This window comes from Emydura macquarii, unplaced genomic scaffold (assembly GCF_026122565.2).
Source record: "Emydura macquarii macquarii isolate MOO-44397 ecotype Brisbane River unplaced genomic scaffold, CSIRO-AGI_Emac_v2 contig_2924, whole genome shotgun sequence".
In the NCBI taxonomy this organism is placed as follows: Eukaryota; Metazoa; Chordata; order Testudines; family Chelidae; genus Emydura; species Emydura macquarii.
Window position 1 is genome coordinate 2,089,776 of NW_027133061.1, and position 14,648 is coordinate 2,104,423.

General features: G+C 51.3%; 1 protein-coding gene across 1 annotated transcript in view; it reads right to left on the reverse strand.

The window, feature by feature from the left end:
* Positions 1 to 172, reverse strand: part of ITGA10 (integrin subunit alpha 10) — a 33,041-nt gene extending 32,869 nt beyond the window's left edge. The window contains exon 1 of the mRNA XM_067569531.1: positions 169 to 172. Within this exon, the coding sequence (XP_067425632.1) occupies positions 169 to 172 (4 nt within the window). The remainder of the gene's footprint in view (positions 1 to 168) is intronic.
* Positions 173 to 14,648: the final 14,476 nt, after the last annotated feature.

A 14,648-nucleotide genomic window follows, 5' to 3' on the forward strand; every position in this document is an offset into this window, starting at 1 on the left:
CTGATGGTGGTTCGCTTTGGGTAGGCCTTTAACAACACAAGGTGGGTGTAGAGGGGCGTAATTGGGGGGCAACTCAGCTTGGGAGACACGGGTTCACATCCTAGCTGTGACACAGACTCCCTGTGTGCCCTTGGGTAAATCCCTTAGCCTCTCTGTGCCTCAGTTTACCCATCTATACGATATGGATAATAGCACAGCACAGCTTCCCAGGGGTATGTGAATATAACTACGGTAAAGCCAGAAGCACTTTACACTCTTCTGAAGAGCAGCGCTATGTAAGAAATAGGTATTATTATAAAAACTTGTGAAAATGCAGCCTTTGCTGATACTGCTTGGGACCAGAGCTGGAGGGAGGGTGGGTTTGAGTTGGTTTTGGAAAATAGCAAGTTAGCTGAAAATTGTATTTTGCGTGGCCCCGAAATGATTTGCAAATTCGGTGAAGAGCATGGGCTGAAAAAGAAACCGAAAAGAGAAATTTCAGGCCCATTTTGTTTCGAAAGATTGCTTGGAATTGACACTGGAACCGTTTCATGTGGCCCAAACAGAAAGTTTTCAGATTTTTTTCATTTAGTGCTGGAAAAAAAAAATGGAAAAATTCCATTTCAGTTTGAAACTGACCGCATTTTGGGGGGGATTTTTCAGTTAAGTGGCCGAAGATGTGTCTCTGCGTGACTTACACTTGGGTCATATTTGTAAGCTTTTAATCAATGTTTTGCCCTTTTGCCTTCACAGACCGGGCCAATGGGAGCAGGATCAGGACAACGCTTTCAAAGGATCCCCTCCCACCATGTCCATTTTTCATGCACTACAGGAAACTCCAATGCAATGCCTGGAAACCAAAACATTCCAATTATTGTGCTACTTTAGCATCCCTGATCAGAGACCCAGTGCAGCAGGCACTTCACATGAGAAGAAACAACGTGTCTTAATCCTCAGATAGACAGGCCAGTGGTAGTTTTAACGTATGTTAACTACTCAGTTACCTTGACCGGCTAACAAGTGTTAAAACTACAATGGCCATAGCCACGTCAGAATTTGAACAGAATTAAAAACCGCGTCTTTTTCTCAGCAAAGAGAAAGTCGTAGTAAAACAGTCCCTGTCCCAAATTACTCACAGTCTAAGTAGACAAGACAAAAACATATCAGGGGAAACTGAGGCCCAGAGAGGCAAATGCCTAGATCCTCAAAGGTAACTCCACTGGGAGTTAGGTGCCTAAATACCTTTGAGGATCTGGACCAAAGTGACTTTCCCAAGGTCAGCTCTCCGACAACTGAAAACTGACATCATTCATGACAAAGCCGGACGGCATACTTGGTGCAGGAATCGGAGCGAGAGTCCAGGGCTACGCAGGGGTCACACGAGATGATCAGAACGGTCCCTTCTGGCCTCGGACTCTACGCATCTCTGGATCGTGCTGGGAGAATGGGACTACTTGTGCAGCCTGCAACCAGGTGCTTAAAGCAACTTCCCCTTCCCACTAGCCCAGGAAGCCTAAACCCTCAGTGAGACTTTCAGACTCTGCCCAGATCGGGTTGTTTCAGGTTACCAGCCGCCGAGGCGGACGGGCAAACAGCAGCCGGCAGCACACGTGGCCTGGGTGGAATTTGTGCGGCTGATTCCCCGGGCCACAGGAAATGTTTCCCCATCACCGGGTGGATTGCGTTAGCCGACCTCCCCCCCACCATCTCACTGCTGGTCGGCTTCTTTGCAGACGGGAGGCGAACAAATGCTTCAAAAGAGGGGCCAGTTTTGGGCAGCCAACCCGAGACACCTTCGCGGGGCCTGGTGCTCCAGGGACAAGGGCTCAGCGCTTGCCAGTTCAAACCCTTGCCCCATTTTGGTTTGGTTGTACCAACGCCTGGAAAGCAGGTGCAGGCGCCGGACAGCCCTACCTAGCGATGGCAGAGCAGCTTGCAGACATTTGCATTTCGAGTCCCCACTGGAGTCTCGGATTCCAAGGCCAGAAGGGACCAGGGCGATCATCTAGCCTGGCCCCCCCTGCATGACACAGGACGTCTTGGACTGCAGTTCCCGCAGGGGCCATGCTGGCCCGTAACGTTCAGTGTAGCTACACCCGGCGCATTTAGGACAAAAGGGTCAGGGGAGTGAGATACACAGGTGTTTACACACCACCCCAGGGAAATATTAGCCTTAGGGTGTAGATAGGGAAACTGAGGCACAGAAGGGGGGCGAGGACGTGGCTGGCTCCAGGTCCCACAAAGCAGGACAGCACCCAGGGAGCCTGACACCCACCTCCCACATTCCAATTTGTTTTCCAGTAGCACCCAAGTGACACTGAGCAGGAGGGGGTTGGTCTGTCCCGTGCAGGCTTTAAATGAGGCGCAGATTTAGGCCCTGTCTAGGGCAGCAAGCGTCCCCACGCACTCGTGTTGTTAATGGGGTTTAGATGGCAGCCAGGAGCACCGGCCTGGGGAGCCCCTGACCCCGCTGTCACTCACCAGCCGTGTGAAGGCTGTCCTGCAGAGAGCACTGCTGGGTCCCCCTGGGGAGCTGCAGCTCCGATCTCTGCTGGGCTCCGGTTCTAGGCCATTTCAAGCTACCAGAGGGTCAGATCTATGCTGGAGCCCTAGGCCCTACTCTGCCCCCCTCAGCCTGAGCTTCAGACAGCCACTCAGCTCCATTCCCCCGGGGCAGTAGCCGGCACCGGGATGCGAACTTGCAACCTCTTGGTCTAGAAACACAGGTTCTTTCATTGCCCGAGATAAAGACCCACCTCTGATAGTGCATGGCTGTTGTACGTCTGGCCTGGTCTAGACAGAGCCACACCAAGGAGGGGTGGGTTATCTGAGCAGGGTCAGGTCTTGCCTACGCTTGGTTTGGAGACAGAGAGACAGGCTGTTGGGAGCAAGGCTGGCAATTCAATAGCGTGGCTGTAATATAAAAGACCAAGCGAAAAGCATCCGTGCTATTGAAGCAAACCATTTGAATTGTCCCATATAAAAATTTCAGAAGTTTCATTTCATGGGAAGTTTCGGATTCTCATTCCACTGGGAACAACAACAGCAACATTTCTACATGTCACAATTTCTCATGGAGCGGTAAACCAGCCCCAACACCCGTTTCTTCTCGCATCACCTCACAAGCCCAAAGCACTTCATGACTCTCATTTAACCCTCACACTGGTGTAAGGAAGAATCAGTATTGCCTTCCTACAACTATGTGGCGAAGGGAAGAAATTCGCCCAAAGGTACACAATCCCAACTCATGGCCTCCGTATTTGGCCCCTAGACCATGCTCCCCCCTCCCAGAACTGGGGGCTAGAACCCAGAAGCCTTGTCGTCCATTGCAGGACTAGCCCGTTTCAGCTTCCCCCCCGTTCCTAAAACCAAATCCCTGAGGCCCAGGAAGCGAAACTGACCACAGATAATTGGGTGAAAGTGACTGACTGAATTGCACCAGTCAACGCTGAGTAAAAGCAGGGGTGGGGAGTGGAAAATGATCAACGCACTTTCAGATTCACTCCTCTGCGAAACCCGGGGAGGGTGCATTATTCTGAAATGTACAGCGCCTGATTTCCATGTACACGCAGACCCTGGCAACCAACTGGCTTGCAATTCACGCTCATTTTAAGGCTGCTTTGCACTGTCAGGGCAGAGTCGAAAGGGCCTTCGTATAACTGCCAACCTTAAGAGCATCTGAGGCATTTTGTGCCTGGGTGTGAGTGAGGATCGAGACTGGGGGAGTTGCCCTGAAATTATAGTTTCCAAGCTGAGATCATAACAAGCTCCCAGCGACGGGCTCCAGTTTGGCCGGGCCAAGCGGGGCAGTGTACTTCCTGCCTCGCTGAGGATGTGTAAGGAGAGGGTGGAGGCAGCACCCCTTGCACAGTGACTTCTCTGTCTTGCAAGCTGACCGTGCCCCAGCTTCACCGAAAACCTCAGGAAGAAAACAGACTAGCAATTACGCAGGGTGTAGTTTGAAAATAGAGTGCCCGAGCCCCAGGATGGATCACACACTGCAAATTCCTCGCGTGGCTGGCTAACTAATTAGCAGAAGCCCCAAGGAGCCAGCGTCGGAAATTAGCCTGCCCGGGTATTTTAGGAAACTCAAATTAAAGGGAGAAAATTTCTCGTTGTCTTGAAATATTTGGAGGATTGCGCTGGCCCAGAGCCAAGAGCCTTGTTTGTCCCAGCCTGGACCTGCCAGTTCACTTCCTAGGTTATTGCTGTCTTTAAAATGGTCATACATTTAGGGCCAGAAGGCAGCATCGCGGTCGTGTGGTCTGACCTCCTGCATTAGACAAGCCGGAGAATCTCACCCAGGGAGTCTTGCACTGACTAAACAATAAACTGGAGCATCTCTCCAGCCTGGTCTCTGCTGGCATCATTGTGTAGGGTCCATGTAACTACAGGCCACTGTGAAAAGCGGCCTGCTTCCACACTGTGGTGTGTAGCTACACACAGCAGTGAAAGTCTGGCAAAGGGGGAGGCAGTGAGGAAAGGCTCTGGCATCTCCCCGCAGTGGGGAAAGGCAGCAGTCCGGCAGTGGGGTACTAAACTGCTTAAAACAGCAGCATAGATGTGGAAGGCGCTGCCTGGGTGTGCAGGGAACCGCGTATGGTCTAGACGTACGTTTCTGGCACGTCTTTACTTGCCTAAGCAGAGCCTCTGAGTCTACACTGCTCTCGGTCCCCGTGCCAGGGGACCGTGCAGTGTACGTACGCTACAGGCCCCCATCAATGTAGACACAGCCTCAGGAAGCGCCATCCGGTCCCTGTTTAAAGGATTCAAATAGGGCCAGCTGAAAAATTAGGCAAAAGGGTTTTCCATCGAAAAACACAGTTTCATTGAAATCGAAACGTTTCACATCAACATGTTGATTTCAACTCACGTTTGTTAATGGGAAAGGTTGAAACATTTAACTTCGATTCATTTTAGTTAGTAAAATGATACTTAAAATAGTAATTTAGTTGTAATATGCATATATAACATCCAACATATTAATATATTATAAAAGTCTAACCAGAGTGTTTCAGCATTATCCAGATCAGAGGTTTTCATGGCCCTGAATTGAATTTTTCTGGAATTTTCATTTAATGGGAATTCCCCCCCCAAAAAAATGTCAGTAGGATATAACTGGCCAAGGTGCAGAGCAACAGGGAACCTGGCACCCCAACCACAAGGAGTGTCAACCTAAGTTTCTTAGAAGTAGCATCCTGCAGCAAGGCTGTCCGAGTCTCCGCTAGTTCTCAGGGACATGAAAACTGCCCTGATTTGTCTCCATGTGGTGTTCACCCTGAAACCTAGTGATGACAATTTTAAAGTGTGGCCCATATGTGCCACACTGGGAGTTAGACCTGGGTTTTAGTCCCGGCTGTCACTGACTTCCAGGAATACTTTGGCCAAATCACTTCCCTTCTGTGCCTCAATTTACCCACCTACAAGATGGAGATACCAACTTTTGCAAATCACTTTGAGAGTTATGGGTGGAAAATGCTACTGCAATAGTGCCACATATTGTCTCTTCTGGTTAAGTCTCCCTGTTAACTATTTCCCTGCCAATTATTTCAGCAGAAGCATGACAGTTACTCAGACACTATGGGAGAAGCTTAGCAAGAATACCACTTCTTCCTTCCCTCCCCCACTCAGGCTCCCCTCCCCCGGCCATACACTCACGCCAAGGAAGGAGCGTTTATATGCAAATTAAAAGGGCTAGCCTGGAACCAATTATGCTGTTTTATCCCAAGTTCCACCACTTTGTGTTTTCCCCAGCTGCTGGAGTCATGCGAGAACCTCATTAAAAAGGTAAGTTTCTAGTACGTTTTAAAGAAAAGCTCAAAAATGTGACCCTGTTCTCAGAAACCAGAAGACACAATTAGATATTTTTTTAAGCCAATCATGATTTTTTGGGGGGGGCCTGACTCAGGATTTTTGAATGCTCGGGATCGCAGTCTGCCACGAGATTTCTGAGTCTTTCGGGTCAGACTTTTCTTTGCAAGCACGAGAGCCAAAAACTCTTTTTTTTTTTTTAAAGGAAAAAAAAGCTGTGATTTTCACTTAATCACCTGACTCCAGAAACTGGAGCTGTCAGAAACAGACACACCAAATACAGCAAGACCACCCTTCTTGTGCCTCAGTTCCTCCCTCTATAACCACAAGCTCAAGGTACGTCTTAGATTGGACTCCACCTGGAGGGAAGGAAAGGCGCAGAGGACAAAGAACGACTTATTGTAGGATGATCGAAAAGGATGCTGCTATCCTGGAGACATATCACGGCAGAGTTACACACCTTGCTCTGGACAGTCAGGGGTGGGAAAAATGGGTTGCCTCTAGGTAAATCTGAGTCCCTATGAAAGGGTCCTACTACATCTATGACAACAAAAGGATGAGTGATCAAGTGGCAGGCTCTGAGGTTGAAAAGAAGCCCAAGAGAATCTCTAGGGCCTCATCTGCTTTGCCAAAATATTTCCCTCTTTGAGAAAAAAAAAAATCCTTTAGGAATTTTTCAAGCCACCACAGCTAGTGCCCGCCAAGCGCCTGGATCGCAATGGGGAAGAGTCAAAGCAGTTCCAGATGTGCAGTGATCTAAGCCATCTCCTGCCTGGGGGATGGGGGGGGGGGTGGGTGCAGGGGGAGTCAAGGCCAACCTGCTGCTGAGAGATGGTAAAGCTGGTTGCCATTCCCCCCTCCTTCCCCCCAAAACTGCAAAGTAATTTTCATGAATTTTTACTGCTTTTCAGCCAAAAAAATAAAAAATAAAAAAATGTCCCCAAAAGCATTTGACCAAGTTTTGATTTTTCCAACACCGCCCCCCCCAACTTTTTCAGTTTTTGATCCAAAACCAAACCAAACCCAAAACCCGTCAAGAAGTTCCCTGGGAAATTCTGATTAAAGAAAGAAAGCAACATAAAAGTTTCGTCCCGTTTCCTAAGAACGATGGCATTTTCCGGCTGGTTTGCACCGAGCCCGGTCTGCCCCAGCTCACAGCCACGAAGATGCCATGGTGCCTTCGAGGCTACCGCTGACTGCAGCGTCACAGCTTGCGTAGACAGGCCCTAGCTAGCATAGATCTAGCATTTTTAGCAGAAGCCAGCAATGGAACTGATCCCCACGGGGTCCAGGCAGTCTGTCCAGCCCATGCTGCCACATCTTCACTGCCATGGGGACCCTAGACGTGCGCAGGATACATCTACTGAAGCTGCCCCCCATGACTGCAGTGCAGAAATACCTTTCGAAGAGGGTGAGAGAGAAGGTAGGTCTGGCCCTAGGGCGGCATGGAAAGCATTTTGCTTTGAATAGAAGCTAGAGCCGGCTGCCACATCGTGATTCCAAAAAGGGTGGAAAGTTATTTGGATCAGCGAGTTTGGCCCGTTAGGAGCCAGCCATGAAGTTCACACCTAAATCTCCAGGGTGTCAGAGGTGGTACTTGGGCCGCGTCTTCAGCTTTCAAATTTGGAAGGGGAGGGTTCAAACCTCCAGGCGCCCCGGTCAGGGTTGGCAACCGGCCATAAATTTACAGACAGTCAGTAAAAAAATGTACAATTTTAACACTTTCTGCAAACCGCTAAATAAATGAAAATGTCCATGAAATCGGTAGAAATAAAACACGTATTTTGACACTGGTTGTCCTCGCTCAGAATCAATCACAAAACTTCACTGGCCATGACTTTCTCAATGTCCTGTTTTCTAGGATTGCCCAGGCCCAAAGAACCCGACTGGCCAATTAACTGCAGCTAAAACAGCTGCGTAATTCCGAATTCCCGTGTACAGAGCATGGCGAGTGAGTCCGCACTCACGTGACGTTGCTGGATTGTTTATGGTTTTTTAGTGATGGCAGTAAAACGTTTACCGTGTCAGTGGGAAAAAAACCAACGTCAGCTCTTCATGTCAGTCAAAATTCAAATGCAAGGTTGGCAACGCTGCCCTGGACTGCCAAGTTCGGGATCTGTCAGAAGCCAGAGCTCAGGACTCGCCCGGTCCTACCAGGTTCTGGGGCCTGGGCGGGCCTAAAAGGGTCAGGATTTTCCAAAAAAAAAAACAAACCCAAACAACCCAGCACCAGGCCAGCATCACCTGCTCTCAAGAGCTTCTGCAGCACCGGCGCTGAGCGGCAGGAGCCCAGCGGAAGGACAAGCTGCGCCCCTATTCCTCACCTCTGATCCCCCTGCTACATGCCCCGCTAAACCACTCTGCAGCTTCCTGCAGAATCTCTTGGGAAGAGCTGTAAGACCAGAAGAGCTGCAGACCAGAGCAGTCCTGAGGTCCAACTACTCCTGACTCTGACAGTGATGAGCTGCTCCCAAGGAAGGTGTAAAAACCCCACAGAAGGCAGATGTGGGATAATCTGAGCTCCGAACGAGATGGGCTGAAGCCCTGACGCATGAGATTTAAAATCCCTTCCAAACGTTTGTTAGCATCAGCCACAGCAACTGTTCTTGTTATCCATATAAGCGTCCAATCCTTTTTTGAATCTTGTAAACTGAGTCATCCCTGGGGTAGGGCAAACTGGGGAAACTGCCCTGGGCCCCGTGCTTTGGGGGCCCCCACGCCGGACCAGGCAGGAGGCGGGCGGCTGTCACCAGGATCCCGGCTGCATGCCGGACTGGGCGGGAGGCCCACAGAGTGTGATTTGCTCCGGGCCTCGCACTCCCCTAGGAATGGCCCCGCTTGTAAAGCCATCACCATTGACAGCATCCAGTGGCAATGAGTTCCACCGTCTAATTGCATATTTTAGGGGTTTGAATTTGCTACCTTTCATTTCCAATGACTGTCCCTCTCATTGTCTATTCTCAGGAAGAACAGAGTCTAGAGAAGGCAGATCAGGAACTTTGATTTGTTATTTGATAGACTCATGTCCCCACTTATCCATCTCCTTTCTAAGGTGATAACCCCAATCGTTCCAATTTCTTAAGATGAGAGGTTTTGGAGGTCTGAGGAAGAGCTCTGTGTAGCTTGAAACCTTGTCTCTTTCACTCACAGAAATTGGGCCCGTGGAAGATATCACCTCACCCACCTCGTCTCCATAGTAAACTTTGTCATCTGCAAGATTTCTTCCTCATGTCTCATCCCCCTTTTCCAGATCCACCAATATATTTAACGCTGCACCTTGAAGGGAGCCATGAGACCCTGCATTGTTCACTTTTTGCCACGATTACAATTTTCCATTTATTCCTAATCTGTTTCTTGTCTTCCAGCCAGTTTTTGAGCCATTTCAAAACTTCTCCTCTCACCCTGTGAGGACTTAGTTTCTCGAGTAACTTCTTGTCACGGGGCTTTGGCGTTAGGCCACCCTATTCTCCTTTATCCACTCGACTGAGACGTTCAAAAAAGTCTAATAGATTAGAGACACGTGGTTTTCCTTTACGTGCTGGATAGACCTGATCATCTCGTGATGTTCTAGGGGTTTATTCTACGTAATTGTTCCAACCAATTTCCTAGGTAGAGGTGTAGCTTACTTGTCTGTAATTCCCTGGATCGCCCCTACAGCCTCCTTCCAATATAGGTAAACATTTGCTACCCTTCAAACCTCCAGTATACCAGCTGTTTTTAAAAGATAGCGTATTTCTCGCCAGCACCTCGGCCACTGCATACTCAAGCATCCTTCCCAATGCTGGGACAGAGACCATCCGAGCCCGGAGCTCATTGCTTCCTAAAGTTATCAGTTTGTTCCAGCACCTCCGTCTCTGGTGGAGCTGGTGCAAAGGGCCCTGAGGGCACATCTGAAGAGTCTCCATCAGTGGCAGACCAGGGTGGCAGGGTTGGGAGCTTCTGGGATACCGGCTTGGGTCTGAGGGCCTCCATTGTTAGAGCACGGCTTAGGGAGTCCGGAGTCCCGGATCGGACACGGCAATTCAATGGCACGTGGGACAAGTTGCTTCCCTTCTCCATACCCCGCTTGCCCCGTCCGATTCCACAAGGCAGAGCCTAGCCACAGATGGGGGCAAACAGCTCACGACAGATCATCCTCCTCTAGCCAGCGGGTTCCGTGCCAGCCCTGCGCCCACCGACCGCCCTGCAGCCCCTGAGGGTTTCACTGACTCGGGCCCCACCCTGCCAGAAGGGCTGGGCTTTGGACCGAGAAGTTGTTTGCGTGTGCACCGCGTGCGGGGGATGCGAGCTGGATGTTTGGCTTGAAACACGATCCCCCCCCCCCTCACCTCCTCCACTTGCCAGCACAGGGTGGGGAGCCAGCTGCCAGCCGCGCCCCCCCCAGGGCACGGAGAGGCCAGCTGCAGAAGCCAGCGAAGGGCCGGTTTCACAGGAGTCGGGCCAGGTAATGAAAAACGCAGAAGGAGTCCGGGGCGGCGGGGGGGAAGCGCACGTAGGAAGCATCTTCTGTCCACAGCCAAAGCAGGGAGGAACCTCAGCGCTGCGCCTGGGCAGCCTCTGCCAGTGGGACGTTGGGGCAAGAACCCCAGATCATATGTCCCAGGATGCCTGGCCCCCACCCCAGGGCTCCTATAGGTTCTGGGCTCCCCACCCTCCCTTGCCACCGCCTGGGCCAGCTCCCAAGGTCCTGGGGTTCCCCTCACGTCAATGGTGATGAGCACTTTGTACCCATGTAGCAGGTGGGCATCACGGTCCCAGACGGGGACTATCGCCAGGGAGGAAATGACTCAGCAATGGCCACCCGGAGAGCCAGTGGAAGAGCTGGGAAAAGAGGTCAGGAATCTCGCTTCCCATCAGCCCCCACTCGCTCTAACCACTAGACCACACTCCCTTCCAGAGCCAACCACAAAACCCAGCATTTCCATCTCCCGCGCCATCTCTCAAGGATAGAGCGTGGGAGGGGAAAACAAAGGTACAGAAAGGGGAGAGACAGCCCCGCTGGGTCACTGAGTCCAGTCCCTGCTATCACAGGCAACCCCATCATATTAATAAGCATCTCAAGCTCCATTTTCAAATTAGGTCGGCTGTTCCCCCATTAAGGCTATTCCAGAGCCTCCCTCTGCTGGCTAGACCCCTTCTGACCCCCAGCCTAAATCGAGGAGACGATGGCTTGCTCGAGGTCAGTGGCAGAGCCAAACCTAGAAGGCAGGTGTCCCGACCCCCAGGCCAGCGGCTTATCCACCGAGCCAGGCTGCCGTTCAGACAAGCTGGCTTTACAGCCAGGTGATGGCGCAGAACCGGAGGCACTAAACATCAACCAGGGCGGACTCTGCTGCCGCCGTCACTCCACACCTCTGATCCGCCGCAGCGAAGGATGAGAGCAACAGAATCGTTCTGTCGCCGAGCCGAGCCCAGACCCGGCGCACAGCAAGCTGGGTTGGTTCTACAAAGCCCAGGCGCGGCGCTGCAGGTTCCTGAGCGCTGTCCCTGGCCCGATATGCAGACACCAAGCCTTGGTCCGCCTCAGGCCCCGAGCACACTAGTGCTTTGGGAGCAGTGACAGCACCGGTGCAGTTCTTTTTATATGGCCGTAGCGTCCGGTGGCACCAAATGGTTTTTGGACCCAGTTTGTGCTAGGCGCTGTACAAACACGGAGCAAGATGGCCCCTTCTCCAGAGGGCTTGCTGCCACCAGTGTCCATAGGACAGCGGTGCGTTAACCACCAGGTGGTGTGTAGACCTGCTCTGAGCGAAGTCCGGCACTTAGCCCTTGGAGCCATTTGTCCTACCTCTGCCCCCACTGCCACTCGCGGTGAAGTTACACCAGAAAGCGCAACGGTGGGAAGTTTTCCAGGAGAGAGGCTGGTGTCAACATCCCCCTAACATGACCTTATCTACGGCAAAGCTTCATTCTGGAGCAAGAACTCCATGTTTTCCATCTAACCTGGAGCCCCGTTCCCCATACTACCCCCTCTCCCCGTGCCATGGATCTAACCAGGCGTCCCCTCATCTAGAATCATAGAAGATTATGGTTGGAAGGGACCTCAGGAGGTCATCTAGTCCCACCCCTTGATCACACTTAGCAATAAGGGAAGGGCCGGGTGGTCTCAACCCCTGACACCCATTTGCGACCCCAAGCTGAGACCTCAGAGGAAGCATCCTAGCATGCAGTGGGACCATCCCGGGCTCTCATTCTACTTCGTCCCAGCCAGGGATTCATTAGAAGCAGATGCCCTAGGGCTGTGGCATGTTGGCTCGGCGGGTTTACGCAGACCAGCAATCGATGGTCTAGAGGCTACAAGAATAGCCACCAGGCGCCAATTTCCCATTCCTACAAGTTCCCCACTCAACGGCTGCTGCATTTGAAATATTGCACGCACACCCGCGGATAGCAGAGCCTTTGCGATTCTCCCGTGACACTCGGGGAGAGACGTTTTTCCCTTCTCGGTCGCTACCCACAAAAACCCTGCGCTTTCCTCCAGCACGGCAGCAATGCAATAGAAAAACTCGAGCAGCGTTTAAATTCCAGTCCACTTTTAACTCCTCTAAGCTCCCATTCTTTGCAGATGTGACATACAAGGCGACCCAGGGTACAAGGCGAGGACTCTGAGACTTAATTTCACCTGCCCCTCGTTTTACTAAAGTGGGCGCTGATTAAAAGGGGAGAGAGTCATAGACACGATGGGCGCGCTAGCGGGCCAGCTCTCCTGGGAAGGCTGGTAGCAGGACACTCGATGTCCATTGGCATCTTTGAAAATATCTCTGGTGAAATAAGACTCAATTCAGTCCTGGATTTAACAGTACTGCTGGGGTTTTTTTCCTCCTCTTTTATATAAAGAAATTAAGAAACAGACTCTTTACCTCTGAGCAGCAGCAGAACGCAGAGTACCCGGAGACGGCTGGACGGCTGCATGGCACCAGTCAGAGTCCGGCCGGAGTGTGCGTTCCAGGCATGCTAGGAACCAGACTGGGCATAGTGCAAGCGTATATGAGCGCTGCTCACTCCCTCTGCCTCAAAGGTTACTCTGTCTTCTGCTGCTTTATTACACGCCACTCATATTTTTTCCTCCTTCATCTCCCAGACATTTCAATTGGCTACTAAAAATAAATTGCAGAGTTGGGATTTTTTTTTTTTTTGGGAAAAAAAAAAAAGCCAAAATAGCAGAAACAATGAAGGAGGGAAAAATAGCAAACTGGAAACCACCCACGCAATAGATGCAGGGAGCAAGTGGGCAAAGCACCGTTCTCCAGCACTGCTTTTTGAGGCACTCTTTTCACCGAGCCTGTTGTGAGTCTTTGCACAAAGTATTGGTGGAACGTGTGCAAAGCGACAAAACTCTCCCCCCAGCCCTGGCCTGTATTATTGCCCATTTCACCCCCTTCCCACACACACACACACACACACACGCACAGGTGCAAAAAATCCAGGAATGGATTTGTAAAATAATCCTGTGCGTTTGCACTTTTTTGTACACTCTTCCAAAAACAGGGGACTTTTCCCTAGTCCGTTCCTGTATTTTTGCATTCAGGACCAGGACAGAGTGTGCAGACACATGCAAACACCCAGGAACTAGGGTTGTTTTTGGATTTTTTTTAAAACTAATCCATTCTTGCATCTTTGCACACCCTAAAGAACAATCTGAATAACCATCGTTGCGCTCTCACATATTTGTTAACCCTTTCTCCCACACTTCTTTCTAAGCTTTCCGTCTTACACCATCTCCAAGTAACCCTGAAGTTCCCCTTCTCCTCTCCCCCCCCCCCCCCCATCCATTAGACTCCTTGTGATTTGTAGGAGTGTGCATTGTGGGAGGTACATTCTAGAGAATCTCCCATATTTCCACACCCCTGTCCCTTAGCAACTGTGCCACTGGCCAAGGCAGAACTGGAAGTGACAGGGACCAGGAATTCAGCTCCTGTCCAGCCCCCGGTTTTTCCACTTAACCTCCTTGGCCCACAGTGACAACGATTCATCCGGGTGCAACAGAGAATGAGACTCGCACTGATGCAGGGAGCAGTCAGCCAGAGCACATAGCATTTCATAACTGCTAGCTAGACACCCCCGGCCAGGGCTGGTCTAACCTTGGGCCAGAAGGAGGTGCTGGGCTCCGTGTTTCCAGGACCTGATACTTTCAGAGCCACTTTCCACTGATTTCCAACAAGGAGTCTTGATCAGGCCCTGCTACCCATGGCTAGCTGGGGACGCTTGGGACCACAATCCAGATCATACACAAAAGCAAATCCCCCTCCAGCTAGAACTTAAAAGGTCTCTGTCCAGTGCGGGGCCAAGTCCACCCAGTCTAGCGCCAAGGAGAACCCCTCCATGGGTGGTAGATGGGAGGCCAGATCCCAAAATGTACCGTTCAGTGCTGGGGCAGCGCTGATACCTTCTGCAGTGCAGCCAGCAGGAGAGACTCGTTCCACATGGGCCGTTGGCTGGGAGCGACTGGCCTGCCCGAGGGAGGTTCATCCAGGAGAGACAGACACTCTGGGATGCACCAGCCCGGTCCCTGTGGGTGCAGGCTGGGTCTGAACAGAGGCCCTGACACCTATAACCCCTCCGCTTCCCCGTGCCCCTGCTGGGGGGGTGACCACCACTGGAAGAGCCATGACCACCACCTTGGTCAGCATCAAGGATTGAACCAAGGACGTCCAGAGCTAAGAAGAACTATAGGACATACAAAACGGGAAAGGACTGCCCAGGGAGGAGGGCTGCGGAAAGGGATCTGGGGGGCACAGTGGATCAGAAGCTAAATATGAGTCAACGGTGTAACACAGCTGCAAAAAAAAAAAAAAAAAAGCAGACATCATTCCGGGCAGTGTTAGCAGGAGTGTTGCAGGCAAGACGCCAGAATTAAT